General features: G+C 35.6%; 1 protein-coding gene across 5 annotated transcripts in view; it reads left to right on the plus strand.

Moving 5' to 3' along the window:
• LOC129003419 (protein phosphatase PP2A 55 kDa regulatory subunit) overlaps positions 1 to 23,171 on the plus strand; it is a 184,875-nt gene extending 161,704 nt beyond the window's left edge. For 4 of the 5 annotated variants that reach the window (XM_054431714.1, XM_054431727.1, XM_054431733.1 and 1 more), the window contains 6 exons: positions 1,105 to 1,217; positions 3,385 to 3,727; positions 7,535 to 7,659; positions 8,382 to 8,642; positions 17,867 to 18,054; positions 21,020 to 23,171. In XM_054431714.1, coding sequence (XP_054287689.1) covers positions 1,105 to 1,217; positions 3,385 to 3,727; positions 7,535 to 7,659; positions 8,382 to 8,642; positions 17,867 to 18,019 — 995 coding nt within the window. In that variant the 3' untranslated portion in view covers positions 18,020 to 18,054; positions 21,020 to 23,171. Of the gene's footprint in view, positions 1 to 1,104; positions 1,218 to 3,384; positions 3,728 to 7,534; positions 7,660 to 8,381; positions 8,643 to 17,866; positions 18,064 to 21,019 lie in introns of all 5 variants that reach the window. The other variant, XM_054431721.1, reaches the window with a different exon arrangement.
• Positions 23,172 to 24,393: the final 1,222 nt, after the last annotated feature.

Genomic DNA, 24,393 nt, shown 5'->3' on the forward strand with positions numbered 1-24,393 from the left:
ATGTCCCTAAAGGCCAAAAACACTATTCGTTCAAATTTTTATATGTGTATTTTTTTATACAGGGTCAGTTTTAAATGAGTTCCCCCCTTACTTCTTCCTACATTTCTTTTTTTAAGATATCAACTCCGGACCACGTCAGATCATTGTAAAGTAGTAAGTACTTAATTTTGACTGGGTATAAATTTTTAGACGCCATTATTGGATACAAAGTTTTTTTTTTCAAATGTAAAGGTAGGGTTGTGATCCATCAATTCAAACTAGAATTTTATGCTGAGTAAAATCCATTTTTCAAAATATTGATCCGTTGAAAAGTTATAACGAGTTTTCAAAAATTAATTTTTGAACCAGTTCGTTTATAACCTAATGTTAAAATATGCCCCTAGTCTCAATAATTACCTAGAAAAGGAGAGAAATGTACCACTCAACATTTCGGGTCATATTTTCTTCTTTTTGACGAATTGGACATTTTCAGCCGCCATATATTGGATACAAAAAGTTTGGAATGTCAAATTTACTTCATTTTAACGAATTATTAATTTTCGGTCAAAAAAATTTATACAAAAATTATTTAAGAAATTCCTAATAACTCTCTAACGGATTAAGATTTTGAAAAACGGATTGCAGCATTGTATTCAGCGTAAAAATCTAGTTTAGTACGATTGGTCACAACCCAACCTTTACATTTGAAAATAAGTTTTTGTATCAAATATGGTGGATTCAAGATGGCGGTCAAAAATTTATACTCAGTCAAAATGAAGTACTTTCTACTCTACAATGATCTTACGTGATCCGGAGTTGATATATACTCTATTATATTTAATCAAATAGCACCACACAATAGTCTGTTGCTCATCGTTGGGTTGACAGTAGAGCCGTGGTGCTACAGTAACTGAACTGGTCAGAAGTCTGTCAGGCTCTTCATGCTAACAGATCTTTGTACAGTTTGTACATGACTTCTTTATTTTAGTAACACAATTGTTTAATTAATTAAAACAAAAATGTCTTTATTGAGTGTTTCTCTGGTCCACCTGACTTCAAAACAACTTTTGTCACATTAAAGATTGAAACCAAATAAATAGTACATTGATTTTGATTTGTTTACAGATAAAACAATAAAGTTATGGAAAGTGTCGGAGCGAGACAAGAGAGTTGAGGGTTACAACACCAAAGAGGAGAATGGCCAAGTTAGGGATCCCACAAATGTTACTGCATTGAGGGTGAGAGTGCTAAGTATATCTTTATATTAATAACTAGCAGAGTACCCGTCCTTCGTACGGGGTTGGCATTTAAGTATAAAATGCTTATTGTAGTTATACTCGAGCTTTACGTTTGCAATGGGGGAGGACACAGTTTGATAAAATTTACTTCTTTAAATTTACGGTATACTATAGTATTACACATCTACCATAGCCATAATGTTCTACCTCTTCACCTAAACAATTGAGGAAAAAATTACAGTAGAACCTCTTTAATCCGAACTAATTGTGACCGGGGGTAGTTCGGACTATTGAATAGTTTGGATTACAGAACATATTGTTGTTTTTACATAACAATAGGTAGGGAAAAGTGAAAAATGCTTTATAAAGTAAAATACAGTGTTTATTTGATACAGTAGTAAACATAGGGAATTATCAGTACCTACTGTACATTACAATCGAAATAATTACGGTGCGTAGCCTACATAAATAAATACAGTATACAATAAAGAACTTCTGTACTGTGTATAGAGTACAGTAATGAGGCGTTCGGATTAGTGGACGTTCGGATTACAGGGGTTCGGATTAAAGAGGTTCTACTGTATTAGAAATTTGCAAAATGTCACAAATTATTCATGAAATTAAAAACATAAACACAACTGTAAACAATCCTACTTTGACTGTTCTCATTGTGTATCAGTTTTTTGTTGCTGCTTAGTACAAACATAGACTAACCAACACAAGTTGACTTCTCATCCCATTGTAAATTTTGAAGCACGTTTTTCGTGTCTAGTTCATGTGCGGTGACACTGGGCGCTAGTATCAACGAAATTTTGTTTCTATTATTTTAGGGTTGATTTTTTTATTTGTGCTTTACTGTTTGGTTATATATTTAGGGTGCAAATTATTGTTTATGATTTGATGGTATTATTTGGTTAAACGAGGTTTTAAATGACTGTAATAACGGGAAACAAATTTTAAACAAAACACGACCTCTACATAATTCGTACAGAACTAACAATAAAGTTTTCTTAAGCTGTTCCATAAGGATGAGAAATCTACTAAGAGAGTATTTTTCATCTATAGTTAGCTGTTTTCATAAATAATAATGCTGCACCCCATTGGTAAATTTTATAACTTTGCTTTTGCATATCATAGAACCAACTTTTTTAGTTGAAACAGCTGACTAAATTCTTTAATTCCCTTTAAATATGAATACTCTTTAGGTTTACTTGGGGAACTGCAGAGCCCGAAAGGATTTTTGAAATAAGAATATGCCTATACCTATGTTAATCGGGAATGTGAGCTATCATCAAGCCAAATTTCAGCCCAATCCATCCAGAAGTTAACGCGTGATTGAACTTCAAACAAACAAAGAAACACACAATCTTTCACATTTATAATATTAGTAAGATTATAAGGCATAGTAAGCTTTTAAAATGTATATTTTCATTTTGCTTTTTACATAATCTATCTAGCATAAATTGTCTTCGCAAAGAAGGAGGTATTCAGGTAATCTACAAACAGTGCCTGTATAAGATAGGCTATACCAGCAGCCCTCAAAATTTAAGATTGAAATTTTACTATTGGTGCTTGTTCTCCGACATTAAACTGTGCAGCTGCAATATAGTAGTAACAATAACTGTTCATCATCATTCAGTAACATAAAAACACAATAGACAACATCAAGATACAAATAAGGACCTTTCTTAAATCTTATCTCAATCCTATGAAGTGCATATTCAAAAACATGTTAAAAATAAAATAAAAATAGTTTATAATACACAACAATCTAGTAGAGTGCATGACTAAATACATGTTAGAACGGTATAGCCTACCTCAAAATTGTAACACCATTGGTAAGCTGTTGTTAATTTTACTTCTTTTGAATTATGTTTCCATAACATAACAACGGCATTAAATAAGATTAAAAATATAAATCTAATTTTCAGTTAATACTGTTCATTTTATAGACTTGTTTCAAAACTTTCTTTTTATGCACAGGAAAAAAAATCCCGTCCCGAAAATCGGGAAGGAAATAAAAATCCTGTCTCGTCCCGTCTCGAACTAAAAATTAAATCCCATCTTCTTGTGTCGCGACGTGATAGCTTTTTTTATAATAATAGTAATAAGCTAGAAATAAAACCTGATCTGGTAAACAAAAATGTAATAACAATGGTCAATGTAGGTACCGGTGATAAAGCCAATGGAGCTGATGGTTGAAGCATCCCCACGGAGGATATTTGCCAACGCTCACACATACCACATAAACTCCATCAGTGTAAACAGTGACCAAGAGACTTATCTGTCTGCGGACGATCTCCGGATCAACCTGTGGCATCTGGAGATCACAGACCAGAGCTTCAACATCGTAGACATCAAGCCGAGCAACATGGAGGAGTTGACAGAAGTGATCACTGCAGCTGAGTTCCATCCCCAGGAGTGTAACTTGTTTGTGTACAGTAGCAGTAAAGGGACAATACGCTTGTGTGATATGAGACAGGCAGCACTTTGTGATAGACATTCTAAATGTGAGTAGCTTAATTACCTAACATCTATTGCATCAGTGTGCACAGTATTCATTTAGAGTTGTTTTATTTGGTAGACCCTGGACCAATTTACATTTTCCAGGATGTCTAGTAGTCGTGAAAGTCGGGAGTTAGTATTAAATTTCAAAATGGTCTTGAAAAGTCGGGATTTTTACTTTTCGATATCAAAGTCGGGAATTCTCATGATTTTGTCACGTTCGCGCTTAAGACGATGATTGTGTTCCCATGATCGCGGGAGACGATGATGATGTCTACAAGGGCGGGATTTGTTCATGATTAAGCCGCAATCGCGCTAGATGACAATCGCGGGAAAAATGATCATGATTTTGCCACAATAGTGGACAACGACTATGACGTTTCCATGACCGTGGGAGACGATGATGTCTACACGGCCGCCACAAATGTTCATGATTTTGCCGCAGTTGCGGACGACAACGAAAATGTTTCCGTGAAAGGTTAAAAAAATCTGGAATTAGTCTTGAATTTAAAAATGGAAAAAATAGACATCCTGTTTTTCGTTTTGATGTCCCCAGATGCCAAAAACACTTTACAGAAAAAAATCACAGAATTGTAAATTTAAAATTCCAATGTTATTCTTATAAAAACTATTGTAGTTTGCTTGTTTACGGATATATTTTGATCAAACTTGGCAAATTAATCTATTTTATACCAATCCTTGTTTTTGTCCCTGAGCTGAGATATAAACAAAGTAGGTTTTACCTTTGTCTACAGCTCAATCATTTGTACCTTAAGTTATGGCCATAAGTTACAAGTGACTGAAGATGTCTCATGATGGCATTGCAATGCAGAAACAGCCGTAACGCAAGTTACAACTGATGGAGCTGTAGATGAACGTAAAACCTATTTTCCTACAGTCACCCGACAAAGTTGGCTTCCTTGTACTGTTTATAGTACAGAAAGCTGCTAATTGCTGCATATTTATACTTTGTCGTACGGTTTATACTTTGGCGCACATCAGGATTCCAACGAAACAACACAAAACAGCGTGGTTCTATTATGCACGTAATCCGTGTACGCTTGGTAATAGGTTGGCAACACTTAAAGATAATAATACTATGAGCAGCTGATTGACTATTATAACTACGATTTAACCTGTCATTTCGTGTTTATAGTTTCGGTATTTCTGAACTTTCTGGACTTTTCTTTTAAACGTTTTTAAAACATTCCTACGATCTTAATAAACAAGAAAATACCTTTAAAGCATTTTTTTAGGCGCGGGAACCACTTCAAATTACAAAAACATACGGAACTATTATATTCTCAAGTCGCGGAGCACATTTCTTGCCAAGGAAAAAGCGGAGTGATACGGACCGGGTACTACTTTCTCTAGGGCACCTATTTGTGTTGCCAGCTGAACCTAAAAACGTGTTGTATAGTGTTTTAAATACTAATTATTTATATGCTTTATAGTGACTGTAGGAAAAATATAATGTGTAACACGAGTGCAAAAAGCCTTTGCTGTACTCGAGATCATTCCGCACTCGCCTGCGGGCTCGTTCGTAAACATTGCTCTCGTGTGCAGCAACAAATAACTGTTTATTAACATTTTACTAAAAACACAATTTATTACCATTTACCTACCCCCCTGTACCAGCAAACCTAAGTACCAATTGGGGACGAAATCTGACATTTTTAAGGGAATATTTAAGTGAAAATCCAATCAACCAAAAAGAAATTTAGTAGAACCTTGTAACAAGACTCTCATGAGAAATTATTAAAAAAGACTTGTTATCAAGGTTGCCTTCTTATCGAGGTTTGCAATAACATATGATTAGGGGTAAAATAAATTCTAGGGGATTTAAAAATTACACTTGTTATTAAGGGCGACTTGTTATCGAGGGTCTTTTTATCGAAGTTCCACTGTACGTTTGGTCTGTAGGTTTGCAGCAGCTGGGCCGCTGAGATATTACTTATATACTCTCCTTTATTTTTCAAGAGTGTTTGGGGTATGGAAAATAATTCAAACTTAACAAACTTAGGCAAATAGATTTTAACTGTAGGACTGCCGATGTCATTTTATTGCCGATCCGGGTCCTTTGTGTACCATTCTATCCAGTATATAAGCTTATAATTTACAGATTGACTTATGTTAAGCATGGATTTAAAGTTTTAGTTTAAGATGTTTGTAGGGCTATCCTGCTAACTTGCTCGTAATATTTTTTTGTTGGGTTAGCGTAGTTGGATACTTTTTTCTCCGTCTACTGACTTCAAAATTCAAGGTCAGCCTATGAGTTGTTTCATAACCAAACAACAAAACATTCCATTTTTATAGAAAATTCACAACAAATAATAAAAAAAAATACAAAAGAGTTATACTAGGTATGGACGTGTCCCAAAATTTCAGGAAATTTCCGGGAAGAAAATATTTCCGATTTTCGGGACTGGATTACGTTTGATTTGGGAATTTTTCAGGACAGGATTTGATCCGTCGGCGACTATGTCTCTTCGCAAGTGACGATGACGCAAACGCAGGAGGCTAAGTCATTTCAACGAATGTGCCATCACCACGAGTAAATTCGATGATCGCACCTTGACTGCGGAGTCATACCGACGATCGTGCCATGACCGCGTAGTCATACCAACGATCGTGCTGTGACTGCGGAGTCACACGTTTCTATACCTGTAAATTTTTACCCATTTTTTTGTTTTTGCCTAGATCAGTGCCACAAATGGTAAAAATTGATTTTGTTTGTCCTTTTTGGTAACTGCAATACTCAAGACTTTCTTTTTATGCAGAGGAAAAATCCCGTCCCGAACTAAAAATTCAATTCCGTCCATTCCTAAGCAATACTAATATCTATATAATGAAATTTAAATATGGTCTATTTTTGATATGACCCATAAGAAATATATAGTATGAACATTTTTGGTAGAACCTAAAATTAAAGTGGTCATAAAATAATATGTAAGGTAGGTTTTATTACGATATATATAATATAATAATACTCTCAGTTTCTTGCTGAAACAAATTATATACAACATAGTATAACTTTCTTAACCCTCTGAGTGCTTGGCCAATAGTTCATATTGTGTAAGACTTTTTGTTTGCCTTTTAATTCCATTGCCTGATGTTAAATTGTAACTGTATTGTTCACACTATTTTATTAATCAGGCTAATCCATATATAGATCCCAAAGTATCCATGAACTTTTGAGAAAACTGCAAGTCACGCCCCCTTAAACTTAAACTTATTTTAATATTTTTATTCACTTTTTAAATTCAACTTGAAAACTCAAGGTCAGCTGTTGAGCTGAAGCAGTTTAAACAAACAAAATCATTCAATTTGTATTGGATGGAAAGTTACAACAAAAAAATACTTATTTCCAATAAGTAAATAAGATTTCCTATGAAATGTATATACACCGTTCATCGTGTATTTTTTAAATGACCCATAAAATAGGCTATATAATATGACACTTCTGGGTACAACCTTTAAATAAAGAGGTTATAAATATTGTGGTTAAGTGTTGTCATCACAATATAAATAACATAATAATGTTCTCTGTTTCTTCCAGAAACAAATCATACTCAATATTTATCCAACATTCTTGAAAACAATATTTTTTATTTGACTTTAAAATAACTACAAACTGCAGCAAAATGTGCTAGCATTTTAACGGATCTAATCGGCAGTTCCAGCATTAAGCAAGTAGCATTTATGTATTTGGGCCATGTGTAATTAGTTATTAACACACTTGCTTGGCCATCATTAATATACAACTCTCTGGCCATAATTTAATCTATTTTTATTATGTTTACTATTTTCAGTATTTGAAGAACCTGAAGATCCTACAAATCGCAGTTTCTTCTCTGAAATCATATCCAGTATTTCTGACGTGAAGATTTCAAATTCCGGCCGATACATGATCTCAAGAGATTACCTTTCCGTTAAGGTAATTTATACAAAATGACTTGACAAAAACTAAAAAATGCCTGAAATGATAACAAAAATTACAAAATGTTTGAAATTTTTGGGAGTTGCTTGGTAATTAATTAACAATAAAGGGATACAGTATTAGATTTTTTTAATTTGAAGCACAGTTGACTTATTTCTTTGAAGCAATAGAAAATAACAATTGGGAAAAAATGATACTATTAGATAATTAAATCAGAAGTAATTACAGGAATGTAAAATTGAATCAAGTAAACTCTATTCAAGGATGTTAAAAGTCCTGTAATTGTCCTTGAATTGTAATCGTTGTTTTGAATATAAATTATAATGTAACAATATTGAGAAACTACAGTAAAATATCACTAACTTGATACCCGGTAACTTGACAGTCCATGTAAGCCGACAGTCAACAGCGTACCGGACACACTAAAAAAAGGCAATTTTTTTGTTTTAATTGTTGGATATTCAACATAATAAAGATAAATACTCACCACACAATAGTCTGTTGCTCATCATTGGGTTGACAGTAGAGCCGTGGTGCTACAGTAACTGAACTGGTCAGAAGTCTGTCAGGCTCTTCATGCTAACAGATCTTTGTACAGTTTGTATATTTTTATTTAGCCTATAACGGTTTTGATTTTCACATTATTGTGTAATTTATTGTTAATTTTTATCTAATTGCTGTGTTTCTATTGATTTTTCACAACACCGCAATTATTTCAGGTTTGGGATCTTCACATGGAAACAAAACCCATAGAGTCGTTTCCGGTTCACGAGTATTTGCGTTCCAAACTATGCTCGCTGTACGAGAACGACTGCATTTTTGACAAGTTTGAATGCTGTTGGAGTGGCAACGACTCATGCATCATGACTGGCTCATACAACAACTTCTTCCGCATGTTTGACAGAGGCACCAAACGGGATGTCACTTTGGAGGCTGCTAAGGAGATAGCTAAACCCAAAACTGTCTTAAAACCAAGGAAGGTAAATGTTATGTAGGCCTCAATTATTTGACCACCGGGAGGTATGGTTATCTAGAGTGTGGGGGGTTTTCTCTGGAACCTCAATTGAGTTAAGGGTGTCTCCACCTTTGGTGGATAGGTTCATCCGGGTGGGTCCCACTTCTAAACCCGCCTCCTTTTGGGAAACCCTGAGGGCCTGGCAGTGATGTTGGGCTTGATGGGCAAACGAAGTAGATCGGGTGTTGGGATCAAGCCCGCTAGGGGTATCTGGGGATCTATCGCCCTGGGTATCCCTGGTTTCCCAGCAATGGGATGGCCTCGATCGGGTAGTGGTGGAAATGGGGGGTTGGTGTTCCCCCGTCAGCTTGCTGGCGGTCCCCTTCCTCCTGGCTTTGATGGCGGGTTTCGGCCTGTCAGGGATTGGATAGGTCCCGAGTGTTGCTTGCACTAAATGCGTCAGGGCATTTCATTATGGGCCTTCAGGTTTTGTACCTGCTGGTTCCAGGTGGAGTGACGCTTAACCAAGTAGCCGGTATCCCTGGTTAGGATTGAGGGGCAACCCTCTTTCCGAAGGGTTGCTTCGGCAGCCAGTGAGCCTGATGACCTTACGTCATCCGCCCATGGTGTACCAAGGTTGGTGCGTATGCTCCGGCCTACACCATGGGGCCCGGGTATGTTTAATTATAGGTACCGGGTATGTTTAATTATAGGTACCGGGTTGCAGTTGAAGGGCTTCGGCTCTTTTGACACAAACAAATGGAAATGGTAAGGCCTCAATTATTAAGTGTATCAAGAATTAATTTTTTATTTTACACAACCCGCCATGTTTAACTTCCCTATCCCAAGCGTGATGTAAACAACTTCTTTACTTCACTTGTGAAGTAAAGTTTCAAAAACTCACTAGTGAAGTAATGAAACCCATTTAAATAACATTGAGTGCTCAACGTAAAAAAATATACCTCTATGGAGTCAACGACGTTCAGCGCTAGAAATCAGCTGTGCGCTTGAATGTTATTGATATGCTTTAAAGAATTTTCCTAACCTAGCTTTTGTCTGTAGAAGAACGTTACTGTTTGAAGATGAGTGAAATGGATAATGAAAAGTATTGTACGTAGCCCCCTGTATATTGTCGGGTCAGGTAAAATAGTGTATCACGTTACCCAAGAGTGTGTTTACATTACTTAGATGAATTATGCAACTTGCTTCCGCTCGTTGCACAACATTCACCTGCCTGATGTAAAAACGCTCTTACTACACTTGTAAGGTAAATAGCTATTATGGAAGCTTTAAAATTATAGAAAATATTATTTTAGAAAACTGTCATATAGCCCATAGGCAAATACCTGCTTGGATATTATTGTCTATGTAATGAGACTTAGGTCCAGGACTACTGTGATTGCTTGGTTTTGTTTTGATTTTAGGGTTCCAGAAGGCCTAAATCCTCTGTTAAAGTGTATATATGTATAATGTTTTGCTTGTGTATAAATATATAAATAATTAACGGATTGTAGATATTTAGGCAAGCACTGTGGATGCGATGCTCTCTGGTGTGGATTAACTTCTGCACTAGTGATAACTATGACTATCCACAGTACTATCCTGAAAATTAGACCAATTTGTTTATTACAAGGAAAAATGTGGTTCGGATTCCACTATAAACTGTAGGTCCCTTAGTTGCCATTAGCTGTATGGGCTATTAATTAACATCTGTGTCTAAGGAACATGTCAAGCCTTAGTCACTAACAAGACTAGAAGATCGCGCCACTCATCCTTCACACATATTTGTGTTAAAATATGCACATAGTGACGTCCATATCTTAAATAATATATGTAATTGAATTTGAATTGATATATCTCAATAAAATAGATAAGCTATTTTAATTTCAATGCAAAAAATATATAAAATTAATGGCAGGATATGCTACATACATTTGCAATTGTTACATATTAAATAAAAGATGTGTAAAATAAAATAGGTGTATTCTGAATTGAATCCTAAATAACAATGATTGTAAACAAAAACAATGTTAACTTATTAAACATATCATATGGTATTTTGTTAAACATACAGTATGTTAGAAAAGACACATCAATTTTCCCCCTTTAAGGGCCGGCGCGCACTATCCCGACCACGACCACGACCACGACTCCGACTGGTCGGATACGACCAGTTTTATAATAGGAATAAATGGAACAGCGCGCACTGGTCGACTGGTCGGACCCTGGTCGGGCCCTGGTCGCACGACCAAAATTTTCCAGTTTGGTCGGGCCCGACCCGCTGGTCGTTGCAGCCAAAAATAGCACACAATGTAATGGGACGACGCGCACTACCCCCGACTTGCCTCCGACCCGACCAGTACACCACTCAACCCCCAGTATTCCTAGACCAATCAAACGGTGAGCACTAGTTTTTTGCGCCGGTCTGTAAAGTGACTCATTTGGTAAAATGTCGCAGGATTTTGACACTTTTGAAACCTGTCTTCATATTGACGTAGCTCTTCATAAAATGTTGCAAAATGCCCTTTCAGACCTGACAATTAACATTGGATGTACCCAGTATAGTTTCTTCTTCCGCTTAACGTACTTACAATACAAATGCGCCATAACAACTACTTCTTCAACAATCATCTTGACACTGAAGTTTGTAAAATATTCGTTGCCTTGGTCGGGTCGTGGTCGGGTCGTGCTCTGGTCGCATGGTGAATGACAACCACTGGTCGGGCGTTTGGTCGTGGTCGTGGTCGTGGTCGGGATAGTGCGCGCCCGGCCTAAAGTCTTGATCGCAGCATTTGATCTACATGTCGTCTGCATGTTACTCCGTTCTCCAGTTCAACGTTGTAATGTAGATTTCCATCTCTTGATGTAACTTTTCCGAAACTCCATTTTGTCTGACCCTTGTAGTAGTTTCTCACTTGAACACGGTCTCCCACCTTAAATATGCGTGTTATACCTTTAGGTTTGTCTTTTGAGTCCTCGATTCTAGAAGGTATCATAACACTGAGGTATGTTCTTACTTGTCTGTTGAACATGAGATAGTATGCCGAGTTTCCTGTTGAGTTTGGTACTTGACGGAGTTGAATTAACGCCTTGTGAATTTTACTGTCAAGTGTTCCTGGTTCATCTAATATCGACTTCAACATCTTCTTCACTGTTTGTACAAAGCGTTCAGCTTGTCCATTAGATGATGGGTGGAACGGAGCAGTCGTTTTGTGTTGAGTTCCACATGACTTAAGAAACTCTTGAAAAGTAAGAGAAGTGAAACTTCGTCCATTGTCTGAAATTAGGAGGCTTGGAAGACCAAAAGTACTAAAAAGTTTCTTCAACTCCTTAATAGTCCAATCGGTAGTTGCTGTTTTTGTGGGTATTACCTCTACCCATTTGGAGAAGGCATCAACAACAATGAAAAATTGTTGTCCATTTGTTGGGCCCATGAAATCTATATGTATTCTCTCCCATGGCTGAGTTGCTGGTTCCCAAGGATGGTTGATCTCTTTCGTTGGAGAATTTTGTTTCTCACGACAAGGCTTGCAAACAGCAATCATGTTTTCAATGTCTTTATCCATTCCTCTCCAAAAGCAGTAACTTCTTGCCAAAGCTTTGGTTTTTACTATACCAATGTGCCCGTAGTGTAGTTCATTGAGAATTCTTTTCTTGAGGGAATTTGGGATGATTACTTTCCACCCTTTGAAGAGGCATCCTTCATGTAATGTAACTTCATTATCGTGAAATCCCAATGGCTCTAATGATTGACCCTCCTCAAGAGCCTCAAGAATTTGTTTTAGATATGCGTCCTTCTTAGTTTCTTCGGCTAGTTCTTTGGGATTGATAGTTATGGTGTTCAATTGGTTTGTTTGAAAATGTCCAAACTGGTCAATACTTGTAAATTTTGAATCTTCCACAGGAAATCTTGAGAGGAAATCTGCATTCCCATGGTCACCAGTTCTCTTGAATTCAATTGTGTAGTTAAATCCTGATAAAAAATGGGAGTAGTTGAATAGTCGCATAGCTGACATTGACGGTAGGCTCTTGTTGGGATTGAAGATTGACACTAATGGTTTATGGTCCGTGATGAGTGTGAAATGACGTCCGTAGCAATAAGAAAAAAATTTCTTTAACCCCCAGTATATACCTGTGGCTTCTTTATCGATTTGGCTGTAATGTTTTTCAGCATTGGTCAATGATCTTGAAGCAAAAGCTATAGGCTTTTCACTTCCATCTGGGAAACGATGTGATATCACTGCTCCAAGTCCCACTGGTGAAGCGTCAGTTGCAAGGATCAATGGCAGGTCTGGGTTAAAGTGACAAAGAACTGTGTCACTTGTTATTCTTTTCTTGATGTTTTGGAAACTTTCTTCACACTTACTGTCCCATATGAATGACTGCCCTTTTCTTAGAAGTCTATGTAAAGGATTTAAAACAGTGGACAAATTCTTTACAAACCGGTTGTAGTAATTAACAAGCCCTAGGAAAGATCGGAGTTCCTGTATGTTTTGAGGTCTTCGTGCATTTATAATTGCTGTGATTTTATCCTTACTTTTGTGGATTCCAGTGGCATCAATAACATGTCCTAAGTATTCAATTTTCTTTTGAAAAAATTTGCACTTGTCACGGTTCAACTTCAAATTTTGACTCCTTAAACGCTCAAACACTTGCTTTAGTCTTTCTAGTGGTTCTTTTGATGACGTTCCTTGAATTATTATATCGTCGAAGAAGCACTGCACACCTTGAAGGTCTTGAAGGATTCCGTCCATCACCTTTTGCCAAACTCCTGGAGCAACTTTTACACCAAACATCAGTCTGTTAACTCTGTATTGTCCTTTGTGAGTGCTCAAAGTTTGAATTTCTGCACTCTCAGCATCCATTTCCAAGTGGAGATAAGCGTTACTTAAATCCAAAGTACAGAACAACTGTCCTCCATTCATTTGAGCAAAAATGTCTTCGATCCGAGGTATTGGATGATGTTCTTCTTTGATTTGTTTATTTACTGTAACCTTGTAATCAGCGCATATTCGTATGTTACCATTAGGCTTTACTACAGGTACAATTGGAGTACCCCAATCGGACTTGTCTGTTTTGGAAATGATTCCAGCTTCTTCCAGACGATTCAACTCGAGTTCTACTTTTTCAGTTAGTGCATATGGGACTGGACGAGCCTTCACAAAAATAGGTCTTGCCCCTTCAACAAGCTGTAAGTGTGCTTTTTTGTGAGGTATGAGTCCTACTCCTGGTTCAAATAATTCCTTGAATTCATCCAAAAGATCTTCGAGTGCAGTAGATGTAGTATTGTTACTAACTGTTTTAAGTTCTGCCCAATCCAGTTTGACCTCTCTAATCCATTCTCTTCCGAAAATTGCATCGAAATTTTGGTTCACTATGTAGAGTTTCCCAACAAACACCTGATCATTGTAAGTGCATTCTACAAAGACGACACCCCGGGGTTTGATTATTTCGTTTGAGTATGTCCTTAGTTCTATGTTTGTGTGGAAAATCTTTTTATTTATGTTGAGACTTTTGAAGGTAGAGTATGGTAGAATACTTATTGCTGCTCCAGTATCTAACTCCATCCGCACAGGTTTACCTTCAATAAGTATCTCGACCATAAACTTGTCATTACCGCCACTCTGGTTGTGTATCTTAAAAACCTCTTGTTTCTCTTCCTTATAATAGTCTATAGTATTGTCAGTTTCGGTACAATGAATTTCTGTTTGTTTTGTGCCTAAACATACGCTAGCAATATGCCCTTGTTTGTTGCATTTCTTACATATTTCTCCGATAAATTTACACTGATGTGCCCTGTGTCTAGGTGATCCACAACGATAGCATTTACCTTTGAGGCGTTCAAATGGAGACTTTAACTTTTTGTTCCAAGTAGGAGAAAAATGGGGTGGTTTTGTTCCTGTACCTGCTATCTTGTTGATTTTCTCATTTGAATGAATGTTTTCTTCTACTATATAGCTTTCGTTCTTTGCCAATTCCATGATGGAGGCAAGTTTCACTACATCTTGAAACGATGAAGCAGATCTTGTAATAATTTTGTTCTTATGTCTGAATTGCTAATACCTCTTATAAACTGCATGCGTAGTAATGTGTTTGCAATTGATTTCCCACAATTATTACAGTTGAAGTCACAGTCTGAAGATAACTTTTGAAGCTCAACGGAATATATTTTTACGGTTTCTTCAGATTCTTGTGTTCTTGTCATAAATTTGTGTTGTAAGGCCCAAGTACTAGGTTTAGGGTCAACATAATCAGCCAAAAGATTTACTAATTCAGCATATGTTTTATCCAAAGGACTTTCGGGAGCGCACAAATCATACAGCTTCTGATGTAAATGTGGGGTTAAGGCATGTAGCATTGTGTACACTTGATCCTTTGGTTCCAATTCTTGGCTATGTAGATATAGAAATATCTCAAATCGACGAATAAAGTTCTTGAATGATTCATTTTCCTGATATGGTGTGAAAATCATTGAGGAAGTAGTGGATCGACGTTGTGGAGTAGACAAATTTGATGTACTAGGCACAATATTTTGAGTGTTCACTTGTAGTTCTGCAAGCTGTCCCATACGTTTTTGTAACTCATCCATTACCTTGTAATATTTGTCCTCCATTTCTACTCTGTAATCTATTTCTTTCTCAATTTCAGCTTCTTCAGTTTTCTCTTCTATTAATTGTTGTACAGAATTAAATCTTTCCCAATAATCTTCAATTGTTGTTATCCTGGTTTTGATTACTTCTTTTGACATGTTTTGTAGGTTTGCTAGCCATCTTTCAGCCTTAGACAACTGGCCCTTCACTACTACTCTAATCTTCTTTAAATCAGTCAAACTTTCAGTGTAACTTAGGTCACTCATATTAAAAAAAATAAATTGTAATAAATAGAATGTAAAAAAAAATTAAAAACTGGTTTTCCTCGTCGCCAAACTGTTACATATTAAATAAAAGATGTGTAAAATAAAATAGGTGTATTCTGAATTGAATCCAATTATCAATCAATTATCAATTATCAATTATTTAAGATGGGGACGCCACTATGTGCGTATTTTAACCCAAATATGAGTGAAGGATGAGTGTAGGATGAGTGGCGCGATCTTGTAGTCTTGTTAGTGACTAAGGCCGACATGTTCCTTAGACACAGCTGTTAATTAATAGCCCATACAGCTAATGGCAACTAAGGGACCTACAGTTTATAGTGGAATCCGAACCACATTTTTCCTTGTAATTTACGAATTGGTCTAATTATCAGGATAGTACTGCGGATAGTCGTAGTACTCACTAGTGCGGACGTTAATCCACACCAGTGAGCATCGCATCCACAGTGCATCCCTATAAATATCTGATTTGCACTTGTCACGGTTCAACTTCAAATTTTGACTCCCAAAATGTTTGAATTAGCCTACATCAAACAATAAAAAAAATCCTAAATAACAATGATTGTAAACAAAAACAATGTTAACTTATTAAACATATCATATGGTATTTTGTTAAACATACAGTATGTTAGAAAAGACACATCAGCAATAATCCCAATAATTTTCCTACTTTCTGAAAGGGTAGTTTTTAAGGATAAAAAGCAACTTGGCTTTAGAATTATTGTTAAGGAAAGGAAGGATACACAACTAACTCACCTGAATAAAGTGTCCCAGGAGGTTAATAGAACACATACAAATTACACATTAAACTGATATTTCGGGCCTTTCAGGGTCTTCTTTAGGCCGCGGCTCCACTTGCCGTAGATTGCTGCGCTGCAAATTGTAGCTTGTCAGTTGAGGAAATGGGAATGCAGCGATCAAACGAAGGTGGCTCCACTAGCGACAGTCTGCAGCGCGCTACATTTTACAGCGCGCCGTAGAATGTAGCGTCGCGCGGGAATGGAACTCGGACCATTTTCGCGCTACATTTTGCAGCCAAAAGGTGGCTCCACTAGCTGTAGATTGTAGTGCCGCGCCAAGTTAGTGTACGTACAGCCGACAGGCATACATGGACAAGACACACACGCTACAATCAGTTTCGACTTTTTAGTGTCTTTAGTTTTTTTTTTTTTGTTTTTTTTTGTGGATTGATTTGTACCAATGGAGCCTGAACTGGACTGTGAAATTTGTATATTAGAAATTATTAAATTATTACATCGGGAGTGTGGGAATCTTGTTTTATAGAGGTTGTGTAGGGGTTTCCTACTTTATATTATAAAGTAAAACAGTAGTGATTGGAGAAACAAATATGTGAAAACATTCAATTTGTTTTTAAGTGCAGCAGTCGTACAAATTGTTATAATTATCCCTATAATAAAAAGCTCCTAATGGCTGTTTTAGATTATTTTTAATAGGTGCAACAAAAACTCACGAAACTCATATTGATATTCACCTTACATTGGTTACTTAGAAATATTACTTCTGAGGTTGAATAAAATTAATTACACTAAAATTACCTTAATGTCACTGGGAAAACCTTTCCTATACTCCAATTGCTTCTCTTAGTTTGGTATCCTTCTTAAAACGTGTTGATACTGATTCTATTAAGCAATCAAACGAGTTTTGGGACATTCGATAATATTCAAAAAACTTGTCTGAATACTTTCAGTATGCAATGTGTGGAACATCCCTTCGGACTTTACGTTGCTTAATATTGGATGGATCCACCATTTTCCTGCTGTGATCGGCGTCGTCTTGATAAAGTACACTGATAACGATAACAACACTACGAATGTTAATTTGCGGCATGATCCAGGGCCACGTTTACCTCCGCGCTACACTTAACTGCTAGTGGAGCCACGGTGCATCTGAGGACGCTGCAGATTGTAGTTCGTACTCTGCTGCTAGTGGAGCCACCAACTGTAGCGTGTATCGCGCTACAATTTGCAGCGCGACAATTTACGGCAAGTGGAGCCGCAGCCTTAGAGGTAGAAGGTAGAATGGCAGTTACAGTTCTAGCACTGTTAAAACTTTCTGAATGTAATGTAATATTAGTATGTCACCAAAATGTTTGAATTAGCCTACATCAAACAATTAAAAAAATTAAATTATCAAAATCTCTTAGATAGTTAATCTTTCTATTGGTAATACCACAATAAGGATAAGATGCCAATGCCTTTATGTTATTTATTGAATTTTAAACATTAATTGAATTCAATTTGATTATACTGTACATTCTGATTTTTTTGTAGAATTTATGATTTACGACCTTATCTGTGCAATTATCGTTTGAGTTCATTAGTGTGTGTCAGGTATGCAGTTTTTGTGTGTGTCAGGTATGCACTGGAGGCAAGCGAAAGAAGGACGAGATCAGTGTGGATTGCCTGGACTTCAACAAGAAGATCCTACACACAGCCTGGCATCCCTCTGAGAACATAATAGCAGTGGCAGCCACCAACAATCTGTTCCTACTGCAGGACAAGTTGTAGCCCCAGGCTCTCACCTGCCTCCCCCTGCCTCTGGGGTAAACCAAGTAATCATACATACTACTACCTCCCCTCCCCCAATACGCTACTTAGTCCAGGATAAACCTTAAACACACGACATAAACATAAGAATAAATACATTCAACAGGATAGTTTCTACACGGAAATTCAACATTGCCAATCCGTGAGCATATCTGGTTGAATTGTCTTTGTTATCAATGGTGAGCTGATCCATATATGTAGTGGGTTGTTGAAAAATAACTTGAACTAGTTTCTCGTTGATGAACATAAGTGATCAGATGAATTTTTTTTTCGACTTTTATATCTCAAATTCCTTAAAAATATCCACTTTACACCTCTTGTAACACACACTTTCAAACATTTTATATTTACATATGTTGTATAAAATATTTAGACATTCGCCAACACTATTAGAAACAAAATTCAACCATACCACTTGATAAACGTTTATGGCTTTTAAGTCAGATAAGTAGTGGAATTTTTATTTGTTTACACCAAAACATATCTTTATTTGTAAAACCAACAATGTACAATAGGTAGGCTAACATTCTTAGCAATGTGATGAAGTAAAATTATGAAATAGCAGCTCACTGACATTTCCAGCAATACAGGTTCTTCTAATATATGTTTAAAAATAAATATTTTTCACCTAAAAGTCATTTCCATATGTATGAATAGGCCTAATACCACATCAACAGAAATGTGCATTACACAAACTAGCTGTTACCCACAGGCTCCACCCCGTTTTACTACATTAGTATTAATAAAACTATTGATTGGTTAAGTTAAGATGAAATAAGCAAAACAGAATACAGTAATGGTAATACAAACAAATAATAACAGCTGAGGTATTTTTAACATTAGGTAAATAGAAAATTCTCTTTGGAAAGCAATTACGACCTTATAGGGCAATTTATGAAATAATGGATGATTTTGCGCAAGGTTTCTCGTCATGACGAACATTTTAATGGTTTATAGGGGTGTGACTTGTAGCTTTCTCAAAAGTTCATGGGTACTTTTGGCTTTATATATAGATGGGGTCAATTTTAATTATTGTTACTTCACTCAATTGACAAGTATGAATAGAAAAATGCCGTGTTGCTTTGAATCAAAAATTTGTTGCTGGTTCACACACCCCTACTATTTATTATAATCATAAATAACATGATTATAATATTAAAACTGGACGGTCATTTTTGATCGAATATTGAAAGTAATGTGCTCGATTTTTTTATGTAACAGGAACCGTGTTCTGACTGAAAGCATAAACTTTCAAAATAAAATATGTGGATGCTGTAAAATGAAAGACAATAATGTGACCACCCTGGGTAGCCGATAGTCATGGCCACATCTTATCAGATGTATAGTATATATTTTTGTGACTTTATTATGACTGATTTCTAATAGTGATGGTCGGATCCGGATATCGGACTACCGGATCCGCCGGATCCAAGCTAGAACCGGCACCGGATCGGATCCAAAAAATTCCGGATCTTGGGCTGGATCCGGTTTTGATGGATCCGATTTTTTCAAATTTTTCCCGATTTTTTTCCTAACACAAAGCTGTCTGTATCACTGTACAACCCCGATTTTTTTTACCAATACAAAGCAGTCTGTATCACTGCACAACCCCGATTATTTTACTAACACAAAGCTGTCTGTATCACTGTACAACCCCGATTTGTTTACTAACATAAAGCTATCTGTATCACTGTACAACCCCGATTTTTTTACTAACATAAAGCTGTCTGTATCACTGTACAAACCCGATTTGTTTACTAAAATAAAGCTGTCTGTATCACTGTACAACCCCGATTTGTTTACTAAAATAAAGCTGTCTGTATCACTGTACAACTCCCAATTTTTTTACTAAAATAAAGCTATCTGTATCCATGTAAGAGACCGATTTTCCCCCGATTTGTTTACTAACACAAAGCAGTTTGTATCTCTGTACAACCCCGATTTGTTTACCAACACAAAGCTGTCTGTATCACTGTACAACCCCGATTTTTTTTTACCAACACAAAGCAGTCTGTATCACTGTACAACCCCGAATTGTTTACTAACATATAGCTGTCTGTATCACTGTACAACCCCGATTTTTTTACTAACACAAAGCTGTCTGTATCCATGTACAAGACCGTTTTTCCCCCGAGTGTTTGTCTCTTGATGCAAACAACTTATATGGCTAGGCCATGACTCAGTGTTTGTCTCAGATGCAAATAACTTATATGGCTAGGCCATGTCTCGATGTTTGTCTCAAATGCAAATAACTTATATGGCAAGGCCATGTCTCGATGTTTGTCTCTAGATGCAAATAACTTATATGGCAAGGCCATGTCTCGATGTTTGTCTCTAGATGCAAATACTTATATGGCAAGGCCATGTCTCGATGTTTGTCTCAGATGCAAATAACTTATATGGCTAGGCCATGTCTCGATTTTTGTCTCTAGATGCAAATAACTTGTATGGCTAGGCCATGACTCAGTGTTTGTCTCTAGATGCAAATAACTTATATGGCAAGGCCATGTCTCGATGTTTGTCTCTAGATGCAAATACTTATATGGCAAGTCCATGTCTCGATGTTTGTCTCTAGATGCAAATAACTTATATGGCTAGGCCATGTCTCGATGTTTGTCTCTAGATGCAAATAACTTATATGGCTAGGCCATGTCTCGATGTTTTAGATGCAAATAACTTAAATGACAAGGCCATGACTCAGTGTTTGTCTCTTGATTTAAATAACTTATATGGCAAGGCCATGTCTCAGTGTATAAGATATATTAACCTTCAAACATTACCGATTTAATTTTAAACAGTATGATTTAAATTGGCATTCTGTTAATTAGGTTTTTTTTACCCGCCTTTATGACAGTGTGTATCTGGATCCGGATCTGGCCGGATCCGGTACCGACATTTTCTTGGATCCGCCCATCACTAATTTCTAATTCTGTGAGAGTAGTATTAATTATTTTGTTTTAGGGCAGTGTCAAAGTGGGAGGAGCTCGATGCGCGGATCGCGCGAAGCCTTAAGAAATACACACTCTGGTGACATTTGGGCTTCCAGTGCCATGGGTGTCGCACTCGTCTGTGTGGTACAAGGGATTAGCTTGTTTTGTGCCTTAGTTTGACAAATAAATAAAGCTAATCTGTTTTTCCTTCTGGTAGATAACTAAACAAGCATAAGCTTTAACTGTGGCATATTTCAATGTTGCGGTGTTGAATATATTATTATGACAACTACTATAAACAGTGCAGCTAATTTAATATTTGACTCCCAGTTAAATTTATACTGTTGTGTACACATATTTATTTTTGAGGTTATGTGACCTATATATATGAAATAGTATTTTTATAAATTATCTTGTTTTTAAGTAGCATACACATTTTTTACGCACAATTGAATCGTAGTGTTACCTCAGTACCACACAGATGGAATGTTGACCGCTCGGACAGAACAAATCTCGAGAATCAAAATAACTCACATGTGCGTTGTGTGAAGGTATTGACCAAACAGTGACTTCGAGTGGATCGAAACATTGTTGTTGTTGATTATTGTATATTTGCGACCTTAAAAGTTATTCATTTCATTTCTTAGGTTTATGTGCATCACAGATGTATTTATAGATAATTTTATAATATATATTTTCTTAGGAAACGAATTAAAACCTGTGAATGCTTTGTATGTTAATTTAATAAGTTTTATGGTACTCTCACTAAAATTTCATGATCACAATGTACGAATAAACCTATCCATTGCCTGTCTTCTTTTAACTATAGTAGATTTTGTAATCTTATTACTGGAAAGAAAATTTACTTGTAAAGAAAAGTTTGCTATTTGTAAGATTTCAGCAATAAAATGCAATAAATTATATAAAATTTACTTAAACCTAGACTGGTATTTTGTTTTAGCTTTATTGTTTTTAAGTATTTTCGTACTCTGCTTTATTTTATGTTTAAAATATAGCCATGTATACAACTAATTGAGACATATTATGAATATATTTAATGATGTGTGATTTTTAATGTACTTTGTTTAATATTTGTATGTTAGAGCAGAAAAGATTTTATATGACAAAAAGTGCTCAATTTAATTGAATTTCATTTATTGGTATTAGATTGTTTTGTGAATTGTGTACATATGTAATATTTTAGTGTTAGGAAGACATTTTAGTATTAAAATTAATTCTTTTTTTTTACTTAATTGTATTAAAAGACCCCAGTCTTTTATTTATTCCCCTACAAGCTTTCAAGATACAGGTAATATTACTTCATGTCAAATTGCATACAATACTTGATTGTTTACATGTTACATTTATAGTACCGTTTTCTTTTTGTATAGTTTTTGGTTATTTCTCTTGTTTTGTATTCATACAAGTAATATCTTACTAAGGGTTTTATCTGTAGTTGAAAACCTTCCTTGACATGACTGCAGTAAATTGCAAATGAACTGTCTAGTGAAACTATTTTCTCCTGATGCTGTTTTAGCAGACAACAAGAAAAATTACATTTAAACTAAGGAGTTAACAACTCTCAATTTAAGTAAGAATTTGAAATTCGGTCTATAAATTTTAATCAGTACTGCTGGTGTCTTAATTACATGTTATTGTTATAAAGGAAAATTTATTTTGTAAAATTGTAAATATTTAGTTGTAGGCAATGTTTCATTAACTACCAACTCGAAGGCTGGATACGTGATTTTGTATATTTGTAATTGATCTAGTTTATTTTACATTGTGGTCATGAAGTGTCTCTGTTAGTAGTTTATCGTAATATTTGTGGTTTTGTATCAAACAAAATTATGAACAAATGTATTATGGTTCAAAATAATGCTTGTTATGGTATAACCTCATTTACCACAGTTAAAAACACTTTTTAAGATCTCTATTTTTAATATGTTGTAAATTTTAGTTACTGTTTTGGTTTTTTTATATCTCCGGTGCTACTGAAGCAAATTTATCTGCTTTAGCTTCATCTCAATGATAAGTATTTAAGTACTCATATTTAAAAGTATATTAAACTGTCTGGCTGCACTTGGGTACAGAACATTACAAAATCTAGTAATTTCAATTTAAATTCCACAAGAAAAGTTATACTAATTTATTTTTCTCAATAAAACAAAATATAAATCACATTTTATGTGTTTACTTTACAAACTGTTGCCTAAAAATTTCTATCCAATGCAGAGTAGTGCTTCATTCTATAATATTATGGACGCGTTGCAGAAAGTCAACAGTGCCGGAAGGTCAAATAATTTATACTAGGTATACATATACATATAAATACTTTATAGGTCAAAAACTACAATGTTTGCAGTGTCTGTAGATCAAAAATCCCAGTAAGTCAAATAATACAGTCCGTGCTAAAAACGTAGTCTATGTTAAAGCTATTGACACATTGGGAATTTGACCTAATGCAACAGCAGTTTTAATATGATGAAATACGATAAAATATAAGTTCAGTTTCGCTGAGTCAACAGTGCCGGAAGGTCAAAAGTATATTCTGTTAAAAACAACAATAGTCCTCTCGACGCATGACTTCAATGATTTCGTGTTTTGGTGTACAATACTTAAAGTTGTGCTAAAATTTTGAAAATTGGCACAGAGCTTCTTGGTTAGTCCTACTTGATGACCGTTTTGTTGGAACTTCAAACTATTTACCGATCTAATTAATAAAAATTTATATGTATGGTGAAATAGTTTTAAATCGTGATTTGTAATATGAAAAAGTTGGCATGCAAGAATTTTTTTTTTTTTTTTGTTAGAGAAGATTTGTCTGTGGCAAAGTTGTAGCCAAAAGTTTGATGCGTAAAATATAATTCTTTGAATTTTTTACAATCAGTGGTTCAATAGATAACTTGGGTTGAAGAGGAATGGAAATTTAGCATTTCGCAACGCATGGAAAGGATCGTACAATGCGCCTGCTGAGTCGACGTTTACTTAACAGTTCTAATGACAAGAAAAAGATTAATATTATACAAATCATCAGTACATTCATATTATTAAAAAAAAAACATCTTTCTGTATTACCAGCTTACATTTTTCACTTAAATTCATAAGAATACAACATATATAGGGTGTTTAAAAAAGGAGGGGGCTTATTTTACCTAGTGATTCCTTGGGTCAAAATAAACAGAAAATCAAAGATAACATTTTTTCCAAAATCGCTTCGTTAACCAGATATCCGCCATTTTGTATTTTTACATACAAATAATTATCTTTAGACTTTTCCAACCAATGGTTATGAAACTTGGTATGTATGTTAAGGTAGGAGAGACGCATATTTAAAAAAAGATTAATCTCGATTCACCTTAAAATTTCAAAATGGCTGCCATTTCAATTTCTCAAACCTAAACT

The sequence above is a fragment of the Macrosteles quadrilineatus genome, unplaced genomic scaffold (genome assembly GCF_028750875.1).
Source record: "Macrosteles quadrilineatus isolate MER2022 unplaced genomic scaffold, UCM_ALF_1.0 Scaffold_1__1_contigs__length_201487025, whole genome shotgun sequence".
In the NCBI taxonomy this organism is placed as follows: Eukaryota; Metazoa; Arthropoda; class Insecta; order Hemiptera; family Cicadellidae; genus Macrosteles; species Macrosteles quadrilineatus.